Genomic DNA, 17,346 nt, shown 5'->3' with positions numbered 1-17,346 from the left:
ACACCAGTAACTGGGCATGAACAGTAAAATATGTGTAATATGTCAAAGAGAGATAAAGAGGGTAAAATGCAAACATGCTCACACACACAGATGCTCACACACACATGCTCACACACACGCTCTCACACACACGCGTTCTCTCTCTCACACGCGCTCCCTCTCTCACACGCGCTCCCTCTCTCACACGCGCTCCCTCTCGCACACGTGCTCCCTCTCGCACACGCGCTCCCTCTCGCACACGCGCTCCCACTCGCACACGCGCTCCCTCTCGCACACGCGCTCCCTCTCGCACACCCGCGCTCCCCTCGCACGCGCGCTCCCCCTCGCACGCGCGCTCCCTCTCGCACGCGCGCTCCCTCTCGCACGCGCGGTCTCTATCGCACGCCCCTGCGCGCTCCCTCTTGCACGCACGCTCCCTCTCACAGGCGCGCTCCCTCTCACAGGCGCGCTCCCTCTCACAGGTGCGCTCGTTCTCACGCGCGCGTGCTCTCACTCGCGCTCCCTCTCACACGCGCGCTCTCTATCGCACGCCCCTGCGCACTCCCTCTTGCACGCACGCTCCCTCTCACAGGCGCGCTTGCTCTCACAGGCGCGCTTGCTCTCACGCGCTCGCTCTCACGCACGCAATCGCTCTCACGCGCGCGCGCTCTCACACGCGCGCTCGCTCTCTCACGCGCGCTCACTCTCACATGCGCACGCGCGCTCTCACACGCGCTCGCTCTTTCTCACACACACGTGCTCGCTCTCACACACATGCCCTCTCTCTCACACACATTCTCTCACGTACACTCACACCAGTACCTGCGCAGCAAGCAGTAAAATATGTGTTCTGTATCAAGGAGAGACAGTGAGGGTGATACACACTTTCACACACATTAATGCGGTCACTCACACTCTCTCACACCCACAAACACACACTCACTCATCAATAACTGATCAGTAAGCAGTAAAATACGTGTTATATATCATAGAGTGACATTGAAAATAAAACACACGCACACACACTCACATTCTCTCACTCTGACACACCAGTAACTGAGCAGGAAGCAGTAAAATATGCATTATATATCACAGGGACATTGAGGATAAAACTCACACACACTAACTTAGCAGTAAACAGTAAGTATGCGTTCTATATCACAGCGAGATTTCGAGTTAGACGAACAAGGCAGATGAAGTGAGAACATGGGGTTATAATGTATTTGCTGTCACTGAATCACGCTTGGGAGAGGGGAAGGATTGGGATCTCAATATTCCAGGATACAGGATCTCCAGGAGAGATAGGGCAGGAGGTAAAAGAGGAGGGAGTGTAACAATTTTGATCAGAGAATGAATTACAGCAGTAAGGAGAGATGACATCTTAGAAAGCTCTTCAACTGGATTGGATTTTGTTCATTGTCACGTGGACCGAGGTACAGTGAAAAATATTTTTCTGCGATCAGCTCAACAGATCATCAAGTACATGAAAAGAAAAGGAAATAAAAGAAAATACATAATAGGGCAACACAAGGTACACAATGTAACTGCATAGACACCGGCATCGGGTGAAGCATACAGGGGTGTAGTATTAATGAGGTCAGTCCATAAGAGGGTGGTTTAGGAGTCTGGTAACAGTGGGGAAAAAGCTGTTTTTGAGTTTGTTTGTGCGTGTTCCCAGACTTTTGTTTCTCCTGCCCGATGGAAGAAGTTGGAAGAGTGAGTAAGCCGGGTGGGAGGGGTCTTTGATTGTGCTTGCCGCTTTCCCCAGGCAGCGGGAGGTGTAGATGGAGTCAATGGATGGGAGGCAGGTTCGTGTGATGGACTGGGCTGTGTTCACGACTCTCTGAAGTGTCTTGCGGTTTTGGGCCGAGCGGTTGCCATACCAGGCCGTGATGCAGCAGCTAGGATGCTTTCTATGGTGCATCTGTAAAAGTTGGTAAGAGTTAATGTGGACATGCCGAATTTCCTTAGTTTCCTGAGGAAGTAAAGGCCCTGTTGAGATTTCTTGGTGGTAACATCGATGTGGGTGGACCAGGACAGATTTTTGGAGATGTGAACCACTAGGAATTTGAAACTGCGAACAATCTCCACCTCGGCCTCATAGATGCTGACAGTGGTGTGTCCAGTTGTTAGCTTTCTGAAGTCAATGACCGGCTCTTTAGATTTGCTGGCATTGAGGGAGAGGTTGTTGTCGCTACACCACTCCACTAGGTTCTCGATCTCCATCCTGTATTCTGACTCGTCATTATTTGCGATCCGGCCCACTATGATCGTATCGTCAGCAAACTTGTAGATGGGGTTGGAACCAAATTTGGCCACGCAGTCATGTGTGCACAGGGAGGATAGTAAGGGGCTAAGTAGGCAGCCTTGCGGGGCCCAGATATTAGAACTATACTGAAGCCAAATGGGTAGAACTTAAAAACCAAAAAGGAGCAATCACATTGCTGGAGTTTTCCATTGGCCCCCTAACCATCCGAGAGAAATAGAAGAGTGAATATGGAGGCAAATTTCAGAGAAGTGGAACAGTAATAGGGTTGTGATAGTGGGAACAGTGGGGGATCTCAACTTCCTCAATATGAACTGGGGTAGTCATAGTGTGAACGGTTTAGAGGGAGCGTAATTCTTAAAATGCATCCATGAGAACTTTTTAAGCCAGTACGTAGAAGGACAGACAAGAGAGGAGCGGTCTTGGGCTTCACTTTCAGTAACGAAGCTGGACAAGTGGTTGAAGTATCGTTGGGGGAGCATTTTGCAGACAGTGATCTTAACTTCATTAGATTCAAGATAGTTCTGGAAAAGGAGATGGATGGACCTGAGATCAAAGTTCACAAATGGAGGAAGGCTGATTTTAATAAGAACAGATATGATTTGGCCAGAGTGGATCGGTAGCAGACACCTTTCAGTAAATCTGTGACAGAACAGTGGAACACATTCAGCAAGGAAATAGGAGAGTACACGGCCAACATGTTCCAATCAAGAAAAGGGTGAGACCAACAAATCCAGTCAACCATGTATATGGAGGGATATACAGCATTGGATCAGTAGAAAAGGGGAGGCTTGTGGCAGATATCAAGGGCTCAAAACAGCAGAAGTGCTAGAGGTGTACAGAATGTGCAAGAGGGGACTTAAAACGGAAATGAGGAGAGCAAAAAGGAGACATGAAGATAGAACATTACAGCGCAGTACAGGCCCTTCGGCCCTCGATGTTGTGCCGACCTGTGAAAGCACTCTAAAGCCCATCTACACTATTCCCTTATCGTCCATATGTCTATCCAATGACCATTTGAATGCCCTTAGTGTTGCCGAGTCCACTACTGTTGCAGGCAGGGCATTCCACGCCCTTACTATTCTCTGAGTAAAGAATCTACCTCTGACATCCGTCCTATATCTAGCTCCCCTCAATTTAAATCTATGTCCCCTCGTGCAAGACATCACCACCCAAGGAAAAAGGCTCTCACTGTCCACCCTATCCAATCCTCTGATCATCCTGCATGACTCAATTTATTTTATTTTTTTTTAATTTTTTGTAGTGTACCCTATTCATTTTTCTGATTAAGGGGCAATTTGGTGGGGCCAATCCACCTAACTTGCACATCTTTGGGTTGTGGGGGCGAAACCTACGCAAACATGGGGTAAATGTGCAAACTCCACATGGACAGTGACCCAGAGCCAGGATCGAACCTGGGACCTCAGCGCCGTGAGGCAGCAGGGCTAACACACTGTGCCACCGTGCTGCCCTATTGTATGTCTCAGTTAAGTCACCTCTTAATCTTCTTCTCTCTAACGTAAACAGCCTCAAGTCCCTCAGCCTTTCCTCTTAAGATCTTCCCTCCATACCAGGCAACATTCTGGTGAATCTCCTCTGCACCCTTTCCAATGCTTCCACATCCTTTCTATAATGCGGCGACCAGAATTGCACGCAATACTCCAAATGCGGTCGCACCAGATACTGAAAGGATACTGGCAGGTAAAATAAAGTTGTTAAGTTGTTCTACAAGTACATTAAGTGTAAAATGATAACTTGGGGCAGAGTAAGGCCCATGATGGATCACAGTGGTAACTTGTGTGTAGAGCCGGGTGATGTAGGTGGAGTTCTAAAAGGGTATTTTGTGTCAGTGTTCACCCGTGAGAAAGACAGTGTGGGTATAGATATCAGGGAGAAGGACTGTAATAAAACTAAAGAGATTAATATAGACAGAGAGGAGGTTCTGACTGGGAGGCTTCAAAGTAGACAAAACTCCAGGGCCAGATGAAATGTATCCCAGGCTGATGAGTGAGGCAAGCGAGGAAATAGCAGGGACACTGGCAATAATTTTCAATTCCTCTCTGGCCACAGCAGAGGTGCTGGCGGATTGGAGGATCGCCAATGTGGTACCATTATTGAAGAAGGGAGGAAAGGATGAACCAGGAAACTACAGGCCAGTCAGTCTAACCTGTGTGGTGGGGAAACTATTGGAAGCAAATCTGAGACACAGAATTAATCTGCATTTGTAGAGGCAGATATTAAAAGATCAGCGTGGTTTGGTTAAGGGGAGGAGATGTCTGACCAACTTGATTGAATTTTTCGAAGAGTTGAACAGGTGTGTCAATGAGTGAAATGCATTTGACGTAATCTACTTGGACTTCAGCAAGGCTTTTCCTCCGGTCCCACATGGGAGACTGATGTGAAGACACATGCCCCAGGGACTGAAGGAAATTTGGCAAATTGGATCCAAAATTGCTGAGTGGCAGGAAGCAGAGGCTGTTGGTGGAGGAGTGTTTTTCTAATAATAATAATAATAATTGCTTATTGTCACAAGTAGGCTTCAATGAAGTTACTGTGAAAAGCACCAAGTCGCCACATTCCGGCACCAGTTCGGTGAGGCCGGTACGGGATTTGAACCCGCGCTGCTGGCATTGTTCTGCATTACATGCCAGCTGTTTAGTCCACTGTGCTAAACCAGCCCCTAGCCTCTGATTGGAAGATTATGTCCAGTGGTTTTCCACAGGGATCAGTGTTGAGGCCCTTGCTGTTTGTGGTTGATACAAATGCTTTAGATATGAATATAGGAGGGTTGATCAGTAAGTTTGCTGCGAATATGAAATTTGGTGGGGTGGTAAATATTGAGGAGGATAGCCTTCGAATACAGGATGACACAGATGGACTGATCAGTGGCAAACTGAATTCAATCTGGAAGAGATGCAGTTGGGCAGGACAAACAAGCAAGAGAATACATGATAAATGGCAGGACGCTGGGAGGCTCGAAGGACCGGAGGGATCTTGGTGTGCATGTACACCAGTACCTCAAGGTGGCAGAGCAGCTGGATACAATGGGTAAGGAAGCCTATGGCAGTGTGGATCAAACTTTTTAACTGGGGTCCCATTTTTACCAACCGGCCATCCTTCGGGACCCTCGCTGGGCGGCCTTTGCGACCATCGCCGGCTGATCTTCGCGACCCACCATTTTCACTTGACTTTAATGTGACAGGTGGGCCTGCTCGGTCCCCACGATCTCACTTGCTTTGTTATTCAATGTTACATTTCTGATAATGACTTCAGCTGATGATTGAAGATCTCACTGCATCCGTTGAAAAAAATACAGAGGTTTGTCCTTGAACTCGCCCTGCTTACTCTTCAAATGTCTTTGACAATTTGAGGTTTTAAACATTCATTTGCCAGTAATTCCCGACATGTAACACCCATGAAATTTGACTCCTGATTGCGGTGGCACAATTTATAAACCCACCCCTGAAATAATCATAGATTATCATAGAATCTACAGTGCAGAAGGAGGCCATTTGGCCCATTGAGTCTGCACCGGCTCTTGGAAAGAGCACCCTACCCAAGGTCAACACCTCCACCCTATCCCCATAACCCAGTAACCCCACCCAACACTAAGGGCAATTTTGGACACTAAGGGCAATTTATCATGGCCAATCCACCTAACCTGCACATCTTTGGACTGTGGGAGGAAACCGGTGCACCCGGAGGAAACCCACGCACACACGGGGAGGATGTGCAGACTCCACACAGACAGTGACCCAAGCCGGATTCATACCTGGGACCCTGGAGCTGTGAAGCAATTGTGCTATCCACAATGCTACCGTGCTGCCCCTAATCATCATTGTGGTGCTTTGTTCCTGTTTTCAGCTTCTTCATGGGTTGTTCACCAGAGGCCCTGGAGTTCACTCCAGCACTGCTGGCAGCTGCAAAATGGAGGAATCTCTCTCGGGCCCAGAACACGTGATGTCAGCGTACGGGGCATGTGACCTGCTCTCTGGCGCCGCCTCCGGTGGGAGGAGTCCAGAATTTGCTGAAAATAACTGGCCTGGGATTGTGCACTGACATCAGGAGGAGCCGGTCCACCTTGCGCACTACTTGATAAGGTGGGCAGGCGCGGATGGCAGTTAATCTTAAAACGGCCTCACGGCCGGCACTTTTAAAAGCTGGTCGTGACCATTGGCCATTCCCCCCGCAATATGTTCTTTAAAAAATATGTTTTATTGAAATTTTTTTCCCAAACAACAATTTTTCCCCTCTTACAAAACAAACGCAACAATAACAATACAGAAATTTTTAACAATACACAAGTAGCAAAACCCCTTTATCTTTGACCTAAACTAAACTAACCCCCACCCCCCCCCCTTCCCCCTGGGTTGCTGCTGCTGGTCATCTGTCTTCCCTCTAACGTTCCCCTAGGTAGTCGAGAAATGGCTGCCACCGCCTGGTGAACCCTTGAGCCGATCCTCTCAGGGCAAACTTTATCTGCTCCAGTTTAATGAACCCCGCCATATCATTTACCCAGGCCTCCAGTCCGGGGGGGTTTCGCCTCCTTCCACATGAGTAGGATCCTGCGCCGGGCTACTAGGGACGCAAAGGCCACAACGTCGGCCTCTTTCGCCTCCTGCACTCCCGGCTCTTCCGCAACTCCAAATAGAGCTAACCCCCACCTGGTTTGACCCGGGCCTTCACCACCCGCGAAATCACTCCCGTCACTCCCTTCCAATACCCTTCCACTGCCGGGCACGTCCAAAACATATGTGCGTGGTTTGCCGGGCTCCCGCCACACCTCCCACATTTGTCCTCCACTCCAAAGAACCTGCTCAATCTTGCTCCCGTTATGTGTGCTCTATGTAGCACCTTAAATTGAATCAGGCTAAGCCTGGCACATGAGGAAGAGGAATTTACCCTGCTTAGGGCATCAGCCCACATACCCTCCTCTATCTCCTCCCCTAGTTCTTCTTCCCACTTTCCTTTTAGTTCGCCCACCGACTCATCCCCCTCTTCCCTCATCTCTCGGTAAATCTCTGACACCTTGCCCTCTCCGACCCACACCCCTGAAAGCACCCTGTCCTGTATCCCCTGTGCCGGGAGCAACGGAAATTCCCTCACCTGTTGTCTAGTAAACGCCCTCACCTGCATATATCTCAAGAAATTTCCCCGGGGCAACTTATACTTTTCCTCCAATGCTCCCAAGCTCGCAAAAGTCCCATCTATAAATAAATCTCCCACCCTCCTAATTCCCAACTGGTACCAGCTCTGAAATCCTCCATCCATTCTTCCTGGGGCGAACCTATGGTTGTTCCCGATTGGGGACCCCACCAGGGCTCCCCGCACCCCTCTCTGTCGCCTCCACTGTCCCCAGATATTCAATGTTGCCGCCACCACCGGGTTTGTGGTAAACTTTTTAGGTGAGATCGGTAGCGGCGCCATCACCAGCGCCTCTAAACTCGTCCCTTTACAGGACTTTCTCTCCAGTCTTTTCCACGCCGCTCCGTCACCCTCCATCATCCATCATCCATTTACGTATCATTGCCACATTGGCAGCCCAATAGTAATCTCCCAAGTTCGGTAGTGCCAATCCTCCTCTGTCCCTACTCCGCTGAAGGAACCCCCTCCTTACTCTCGGAACTTTCCCTGCCCACACAAAGCTCGTGATGCTCCTGTCTATTTTATTAAAAAAGGTCTTGGTGATTCGTATAGGGAGACATTGCAATACAAATAAGAACCTCGGGAGGACCATCATCTTAATTGCTTGCACCCTGCCCGCCAGCGATAGAGGCTGCATGTCCCACCTCTTGAAGTCCTCCTCCATTTGTTCTACCAACCGTGTCAGATTAAGTCTGTGCAAGGTTCCCCAGCTCCTAGCGATCTGAATCCCCAGGTATCGGAAGTTTCTTTCCACTTTCCTTCGAGGCAAGCCTTCTATCTCTCTACTCTGGTCCCCTGGATGTATCACAAATAATTCACTCTTCCCCATGTTTAGCCTATACCCTGAGAAATCCCCGAACCCCCTCAAAATTCGCATAACCTCTATCACCCCCCCCCCCCCCCCGCTGGGTCCGACACGTATAACAATAGGTCATCCGTGTATAACGAGACTCGGTGTTCTTCTCCCCCTCTAATCACCCCTCTCCAATTCCTGGAGTCTCTCAATGCCATGGCCAGAGGTTCAATTGCCAACGCGAACAACAATGGAGACAGCGGGCATCCCTGTCTTGTTCCCCTATATAGTCGGAAATACTCCGATCTATGTCGAACTGTAACTACGCTTGCCGTTGGAGCCCCATAAAGAAGTCTAACCCAGCTAATAAACCCGTTCCCAAACCTCCTTAACACTTCCCATAAATACTCCCACTCCACCCTATCAAATCTTCTCTGCGTCCATTGCCGCCACTATCTCTGCCTCCCCCTCCACTGGGGGCATCATTATCACCCCTAATAGTCGTCACACGTTAACATTCAGTTGTCTCTCTTTTACGAACCCTGTCTGGTCTTCGTGCACCACCCCCGAGACACAGTCCTCTATCCTCGATGCCAGTACCTTTGCCAACAATTTGGCGTCCACGTTCAATAATGAAATGGGTCTATAGGACCCGCACTGCAACGGATCTTTATCCCTCTTCAAAATTAACGATATCGTTGCCTCCGACATCGTTGGGGGTAGAGACCCCCTTTCCTGGCCTCATTGAACATCCTCACCATCAACGGGGCCAACAAGTCCACATATTTTCTGTAATACTCCGCCGGGAACCCGTCTGGTCCTGGGGCCTTCCCTGCATGCATGCTTCCCAGTCCCTTAATAACCTCGTCCACCCCAATCGGTGCCCCCAGGCCTACCACCCCCCGCTCCTCCACTTTTGGGAACCTCAATTGGTCCAGGAATTGCCGCATCCCCTCCTCTCCCTCTGGGGGTTGAGACCTATACAGTTCCTCATAGAAGGTCTTGAACACCTCATTTATCTTTCCTGCCCTTCGCACCGTGTCTCCCCTTTTGTCTCTAATTCCTCCTATCTCCCTCGCTGCTGCCCTCTTTCGCAATTGATGAGCCAACAGGCGACTAGCCTTTTCCCCATATTCATACCTCCTCCCCTGTGCCTTCCTCCACAGTACCTCCGCCTTTCTGGTGGTCAGAAGGTCAAATTCCGTCTGGAGTCGTCTCCTCTCCCTGTACAATTCCTCCTCCGGGGTCTCTGCAAATTCCCTATCCACCCTTAAAATCTCCCCCAGTAATCCTTCCCTTTCCTTGGCCTCTGTTTTCCTTTTGTGGGCCCCAATGGAGATCAGCTCTCCTCTGACCACCACTTTTAGTGCTTCCCATACCACTCCCACAGGGACCTCGCCGTCGTCATTGACCTCCAGGTATCTCTCAATACACACCCGCACTCTTGCACACACTCCCTCATCCGCCATCAGTCCCACATCTAAATCGCCAGAGTGTTCTCTGCTCCCTTTCCTCTCCTAATTCCAGGTCCACCCAATGTGGGGCATGATCCGAAACCGCTATGGCTGAGTACTCAGCTTCTTCCACCCTAGAGATCAACGACCTTCCCAAAACAAAAAAATCTATCCGGGAGTACACTTTATGGACATGGGCGAAGAAAGATAACTCCCTAACCCTAGGTCTAAGAAATCGCCATGGATCCACTCCCCCCATTTGGTCCATAAACCCCTTAAGTACCTTGGCCGCTGCCGGCCTTCTTCCGGTCCTTGAGCTGGATCTATCTAGCCCCGGGTCCAGCACCGTATTAAAGTCCCCTCCTAAAATCAAGTTTCCTACCTCCAGGTCCGGTATACGCCCCAGCATCCGTCTCATAAATCCCACATCGTCCCAGTTTGGGGCATACACATTAACCAACACGACCTCCATTCCCTCCAGCCTGCCACTCACCATTACATATCTACCTCCGCTATCTGCTATGATGTTCTTTGCTTCAAATGCTACCCGTTTCCCCACCAAAATGGCCACCCCTCTATTCTTTGCGTCCAGTCCTGAGTGGAACACCTGTCCCACCCATCCTTTCCTTAGCCTAACTTGGTCTGCCACCTTTAGGTGCGTCTCTTGGAGCATAACCACGTCTGCCCTTAGTCCTTTCAAATGCGCGAGCAGTCGGGCCCTTTTTAATCGGTCCGTTCAGGCCTCTCACGTTCCACGTGATCAGCCTCACTGAGGGGCTACCTGCCCCCCTCCCGTGTCGACTAGCCATTACCTTCTCTAGGCCAGTCCCATATCCCGCCTCCGCGCTCCCGCTCGCTCCCCCAGCGTCGCACACCATCCCCGCCCACCCACTCTTTAGCCATTTCCTTTTGGATTTCCGCAGCAGCAACCCAGTTGTCCCCCCCCCCCTCCGCCTCCCTACCCCCCTCCCCGCTAGATCTCTTTCTAGCATGATTGCTCCCCCCCCATATTACTTCCGTAAGTCAGCTGACTTCAACTGACCCCGGCTACTCCTGCTCACTCCTCGACCCCCCCGTGTGGGGAACTCCCATCCGCCTTGCGCCTGTCTTCCCGCCTTATTCTTTCTGGTGCGGTAACATCCCTTTACCTGACCCGCCTCTTATGGCGCAGCTCCCTTTCCCCTCCCCCTCCCCTTCCCCATTCCCCAACTATGTTCCGTCTTTCCTCCCTCACCGGCGCCCACATTTTCCCAATGTCTCCCCCCTTCCCAATTTACTTCTCAATTAACTTCAACCATAACATTAACAATAACATTTCCTGCAGCATCAGTCCCTCAGTTCCGATCCAATTTCTCTTCTTTGATGAAGGTCCATGCTTCCTCCGCCATCTCGAAATAATGGTGTCTCTCCTGATACGTGACCCATAGTCTTGCCGGCTGCAGCATCCCGAACTTCACCTTCCTTTTATGCAACAACTCTTTGGCTCGGTTGAAGCTCGCCCTCCTTCTCGCCACCTCCGCACTCCAATCCTGGTATACCCGTACCACTGCATTCTCCCATCTGCTACTCTGCACCTTTTTAGCCCATCTCAGGACCTCTTCTCTATCCTTAAGGCGGTAAAATCGCACGATTATCGCCCTGGGTGGTTCTCCCGCTTTTGGTCTTCTCGCCGGAATCCGATTTGCCCACTCCACCTCCAAGGGGCCGGTAGGGGCCTCAGCACCCATCAGTGAGCTCAGCATCGTACTTGCATACGCTCCACAGTCCACTCCTTCCACACCCTCAGGGAGACCCAGTATCCGAAGGTTCTTCCTTCGCGCTCCATTTTCTAGGGCTTCGATCCTTTCAGTACACTTTTAATGAAGTGCCTCATGCGTATGTGTCTTAACCGCCAGGCCCAGGATCTCGTCCTCAATGTCTGTCACCTTCTGCTCCACCACGTGGAGCTCAGTCTCCTGGGTCTTTAATGTCTCCTTGAGCCCCTCAATTGCCTGTAGCAACGGGGTCAGCACCTCCCTCTTCAGCAGCTCCACGCACCATCTCACAATTTCATCCTGCTCAGGCCTCCATGTCGCCTGCGCTTTCTCCGCCGCCATCTTGTACTTCTCTCTTTCTGACCCTTTGGTCGACGATTCCTCGCGCTGCAGCCGCCGCCGCCGGTTTTTTCCTCCTTCATTTGGGGGGGACTCCCTTCTCACACACCCCACACCGGGTTGCGCGTCGAAAAATTCCCCGTTGGGGCTCTTAAAAGAGCCCGAAGGTCCGTCGGAGCTGGAGCCGCCAAAACGTGCGGCTAGCTAGGCATCACCGCAACCGGAAGTCCCTTCAGTGGCCTTGATGAGGTCTTTTCACAGTTGTTCCCTCTGCTGCTAGAATTCATCTTTGATACAGGCCCTCAGGTCAGCTTGCAGCTTCCCCCCGCAATCTTGATTACCGCCACCATCCTGGAACCTTCCCGAGATCCACCCACAGGACACGACCCTGAGCTTAAAAATGCCAGGCCCATGATACCACAGACTATATTAGCCGAGGCACAGAGTTTAAGAACAGGCAGGTTCTGCTGGAACTGTAAAACGTTGGTAAATCCCACACACTCACACTGTATCAGAGAGTGAGTAAATCCCACACACACACACTGTATCAGAGAGAGAGTAAATCCCACACTCACACACTGTATCAGAGAGTGAGTAAATCCCACACTCACACACTGTATCAGAGAGTGAGTAAATCACACACTCACACACTGTATCAGAGAGTGAGTAAATCCCACGCTCACACACTGTATCAGAGAGTGAGTAAATCCCACACACACACACTGTATCAGAGAGTGAGTAAATCACAATCTCACACACTGTATCAGAGAGTGAGTAAATCCCACGCTCACACACTGTATCAGAGAGTGAGTAAATCCCACACTCACACACTGTATCAGAGAGTGAGTAAATCACACACTCACACACTGTATCAGAGAGTGAGTAAATCCCACGCTCACACACTGTATCAGAGAGTGAGTAAATCCCACACACACACACTGTATCAGAGAGTGAGTAAATCCCACGCTCACACACTGTATCAGAGAGTGAGTAAATCCCACACTCACACACTGTATCAGAGAGTGAGTAAATCCCACACTCACACACTGTATCAGAGTGAGTAAATCCCACACTCACACACTGTATCAGAGAGTGAGTAAATCCCACACTCACACACTGTATCAGAGAGTGAGTAAATCCCGCACTCACACACTGTATCAGTGAGTGAGTAAATCCCACACTCACACACTGTATCAGAGAGTGAGTAAATCCCCACTCTCACACTGTATCAGAGAGTGAGTAAATCCCACACTCACACACTGTATCAGAGAGTGAGTAAATCCCACACTCGCACACTGTGTCAGAGAGAGAGTAAATCCCACACTCACACACTGTATCAGAGAGTGAGTAAATCCCACACTCACACACTGTATCAGAGAGGGAGTAAATCCCACACGCACACACAGTATCAGAGAGTGAGTAAATCTCACACTCACACACAGTATCAGTGAGTGAGTAAATCCCACACACTCACACTGTATCAGAGTGGGTAAATCCCACACTCTCACACTGTATCAGAGAGTGAGTAAATCCCACACTCACACACAGTATCAGAGAGTGAGTAAATCCCACACTCACACTGTATCAGAGAGTGAGTAAATCCCACACTCACACACTGTATCAGAGAGTGAGTAAATCACACACTCACACTGTATCAGAGAGTGAGTAAATCCCACACTCTCACACTGTATCAGAGTGAGTAAATCCCACACTCGCACACTGTATCAGAGAGTGAGTAAATCCCACACTCACACACTGTATCATAGAGTGAGTAAATCCCACACTCACACACTGTATCAGAGAGTGAGTAAATCCCACACTCACACACTGTATCAGAGAGTGAGTAAATCCCACACGCACACTGTATCAGAGAGTGAGTAAATCCCACACTCACACACTGTATCAGAGAGTGAGTAAATCCCACAGACACACTGGATCAGAGAGTGAGTAAATCCCACACTCACACACTGTATCAGGGAGTGAGTAAATCCCACACTCACACACTGTATCAGAGAGTGAGTAAATCCCACACTCACACTGTATCAGAGAGTGAGTAAATCCCACACGCACACACTGTATCAGAGAGTGAGTAAATCCCACAGACACACTGTATCAGAGAGTGAGTAAATCCCACACTCTCACACTGTATCAGAGAGGGAGTAAATCCCACACTCACACACTGTATCAGAGTGAGTAAATCCCACAGACACACTGTATCAGAGAGTGAGTAAATCCCACAGACACACTGTATCAGAGAGTGAGTAATTCCCACACTCTCACACTATATCAGAGTGAGTAAATCCCACACTCACACTGTATCAGAGAGTGAGTAAATCCCACACTCACACAGTGTATCAGAGAGTGAGTAAATCCCACACTCACACTGTATCAGAGAGTGAGTAAATCCCACACTCACACACTGTATCAGAGAGTGAGTAAATCCCACACACACACACTGTATCAGAGAGTGAGTAAATCCCACACTCACACACTGTATCAGAGAGTGAGTAAATCCCACACACACACACTGTATCAGAGAGTGTGTAAATCCCACACACACACACTGTATCAGAGAGTGAGTAAATCCCACACTCACACACAGTATCGGAGAGTGAGTAAATCCCACACTCACACACTGTATCAGAGTGAGTAAATCCCACACTCACACACTGTATCAGTGAGTGAGTAAATCCCACACTCACACACAGTATCGGAGAGTGAGTAAATCCCACACTCACACACATTACAAGACACTCACAGTTCCTGAAGGAATCCCAGACTGCCGCACAATCCCTCTCACCGACAGCTAGGTCACATTTCCCGGTGAATCTTTACACATTGACAAACTGGGACTGGAGACATTCTTTCTGAAATGGATTCCCTGTTTGTATTAAGAAGGTTTCTGATTGGGGGAAATTCCTAAATGTGATTGGTCTGTTTACATCTCCAATCAAATAAACAGAACGTAACTGGCTGTCCTCATTTTCACAATGTCCAATCACAATCATTCCTTTCCCCATTCCTCATTAGCATAGACGTGAGGCTCTGTCTATTTAATCAGCGCTCGGAAGGGGTTTGCTTTATTTCTGGGTGAAATTGACGATGGCTGATGAGAAGAAACCAACATCGAAACCAGCTTCCAAGAAGGGAGCCAAGAAAGTCATTAAGAAACCGGCAGTAAAGGGCGGCAAGAAGCGGCGTAGGTCGAGGAAGGAGAGTTACTCCATCTACATCTACAAAGTGATGAAGCAGGTTCACCCCGACACCGGCATCTCCTCCAAGGCCATGAGCATCATGAACTCCTTCGTCAACGATATTTTCGAGCGCATCGCGGGTGAGGCTTCCCGCCTGGCCCATTACAACAAGCGCAGCACCATCAGCTCCCGGGAGATCCAGACCGCCGTGCGCCTGCTGCTGCCCGGGGAACTGGCCAAGCACGCCGTGTCGGAAGGGACAAAGGCGGTGACCAAGTACACCAGCTCCAAGTAAAACTCCACAAGGACTGAAAACCACCCCAAACACAACGGCTCTTTTAAGAGCCACCCACAATCTCTGTGAAAAAGCTGCACCATCTTTTCCCGCATTGACTTGATGAGAAATCTCTTTGTGGAGGAGAGAGATTTGTCCCGTTCCAGAATGTTGTGAATGTGGCTTCATACCCGCCCGTCACAGACACTTTCACACAGAAGAGAATCAAACTGAATTGAGAGCGGATTTTTAACGCAGTCTGGCATTTGTGACGGACAATGAGGAGAAACACAATTTCAGGAGGGAATTCTTTCTATTTAATGATAACCATATTCAGAGTTTAACAACTGGTGAGTTAAATTAATAAGGAAATTATTATTTTTTTCTTTCGGGTGATGTGTTTCCCGCTCTCGGGACACAGTAAAGGCGGGAATTGAGAGGTTATTTTCGGGCTGATCTGTTGTTCCGCAGTTTTCCCAGGGGACGGAACCAGCGAGATTTGAGCACACACAGGACCTGAGTCCATTGCCGCGCTTTAAGATCTGCCTCTCCCCGGCCCTCCCTATTCTCCGGACACAAAGCTGCCTGTTCCACCGGCTGGATAGAGTCGGTGATTCTCTCCACACTTCCCAGTAACATTCCCGGCCGCTTTCAGGAGAGAGGTTCCGAAATCAGCCCTTTCTCTCTGTCCCTGTGAAGCCTGTGTGAAGGAGTTGGTTGGTAATCTCGATGTTTCTGCTTTTGCAGTGAGCTGAGATTTGCTCCGTTTTAAATTGCTGAACGGGGTCGCCGGTTACAGAGAAGAGATTGACAAAATCAAACTGTTCCGAAAATAGCGCCCGGATTCTGGGAGGGAAAATAGTTTCCTGAACATGGAGCCGTTCCGTTATTTGGGATTTTCCTGAACTGAAATTGGCGGGAGTTTCGAATTTGAAAATGTCAGCCAATCAAAACCTCCACATTCTTCTCCCTGGCCTGTGATTGGTTAATTGTTGACTGTCCTTGAGTTTTAAATATAATTTGTTTCCACCGACAAATACCAGAATATTCTGCAGATGAATAAATGTGATGTTTCCTCCAAACAAGTTTTTGGGAAGAGTGTCGCCAGCTCCTTGTCACACACAATCCGTACATTGTCACTGACAGAGCAAAGAGACACAGACAGATCATCAGTTCCACAGTCTCAGGCAGCAGAAATCGTTCCAGGGACACAGTTTCAACCCATCAATCAAACAGCAGGAGAGACAGACGCTGTGTCCATGTCACCCTAACACAGTACCACTGACAGGAGGCCCCATAAATCCCAGTGCAAATTCTCACCCATTCTCATCATCACTGTATCAGTTCCACAATGGAGCAGCTTAGTGAAATAATCAATATCAGAGAAAACTGACACATGGATTCCGGTTAAGAATTACACAATTAATCTTAATAATGTACTCTGGGATTCGAGTTAAATACCAGCCACATCACTCACATCAGGGGTGGCTGTACTAATCCTCCGAGTGTGTCCTCTCAAATACATTAGTTGCAAACACAAATATCAGGTGCATTCTCAGATTGAGATATGCTGAAAGCGACAAAGTTTATGAAAATAAAAGATACAATCTCATTTCGCTGACTATGAACTGAGCTGTAACTTGCAAACTATTGCAAAATCCTCACTGAATCTGTTCCAGATGGAAGATACTGCAGCAATTCCAGACTGTGGTCCATTTTACATTCATGTCAAAATGTTGACTCCGAATCAGACTGAGTGTCACAGATCAAATCATGTGTACAACCTGAGTTTCACTTCCAGAGCAATCCAGTATCAGATTGAAGGTTACATTATCTTTCACAATTGTGTTCTGATATTAAATGCTGGTCCAAAATTCTCACATTGTTTGCTTCAAACCTCCCACAGCAATGGTTTCTTTCTGTGCTGGAAATTTACGTGGAATGAATGCAAATTTATAAACTGTCCCAGAGATTGAAAGGTCACATCCTGAATCGCATCCTCCCACTGAGTCACAGAGCCTGACAGGTACAGGATAATCCCCAAACACATGTTTAGATTAAGATCCATCCTCACACTGAGCCCTGGAGCATGACAGATTCAGGATTATTCTCAAACGGTTGTTCAGAGTAAGATGCTGAAAGACACTG

At 49.0% G+C, this 17,346-nt stretch overlaps 1 protein-coding gene across 2 annotated transcripts in view; it reads left to right on the top strand.

Annotated features, from left to right (window-relative positions):
- LOC140400035 (histone H2B-like) overlaps window positions 1-16,810 on the top strand; it is a 92,934-nt gene extending 76,124 nt beyond the window's left edge. For both annotated transcript variants that reach the window (XR_011937991.1, XM_072489519.1), the window contains one exon: window positions 14,761-16,810. Coding sequence is in view for 1 of the 2 variants with exons in the window: in XM_072489519.1 (XP_072345620.1) it covers window positions 14,833-15,219 (387 nt within the window). In the remaining variant the exon portion in view is untranslated. The remainder of the gene's footprint in view (window positions 1-14,760) is intronic.
- The last annotated feature ends 536 nt before the right edge of the window (window positions 16,811-17,346 follow it).

Source organism: Scyliorhinus torazame, chromosome 24 (genome assembly GCF_047496885.1).
Source record: "Scyliorhinus torazame isolate Kashiwa2021f chromosome 24, sScyTor2.1, whole genome shotgun sequence".
In the NCBI taxonomy this organism is placed as follows: domain Eukaryota; kingdom Metazoa; phylum Chordata; class Chondrichthyes; order Carcharhiniformes; family Scyliorhinidae; genus Scyliorhinus; species Scyliorhinus torazame.
This window is presented reverse-complemented; position numbering and strand designations above follow the sequence as displayed.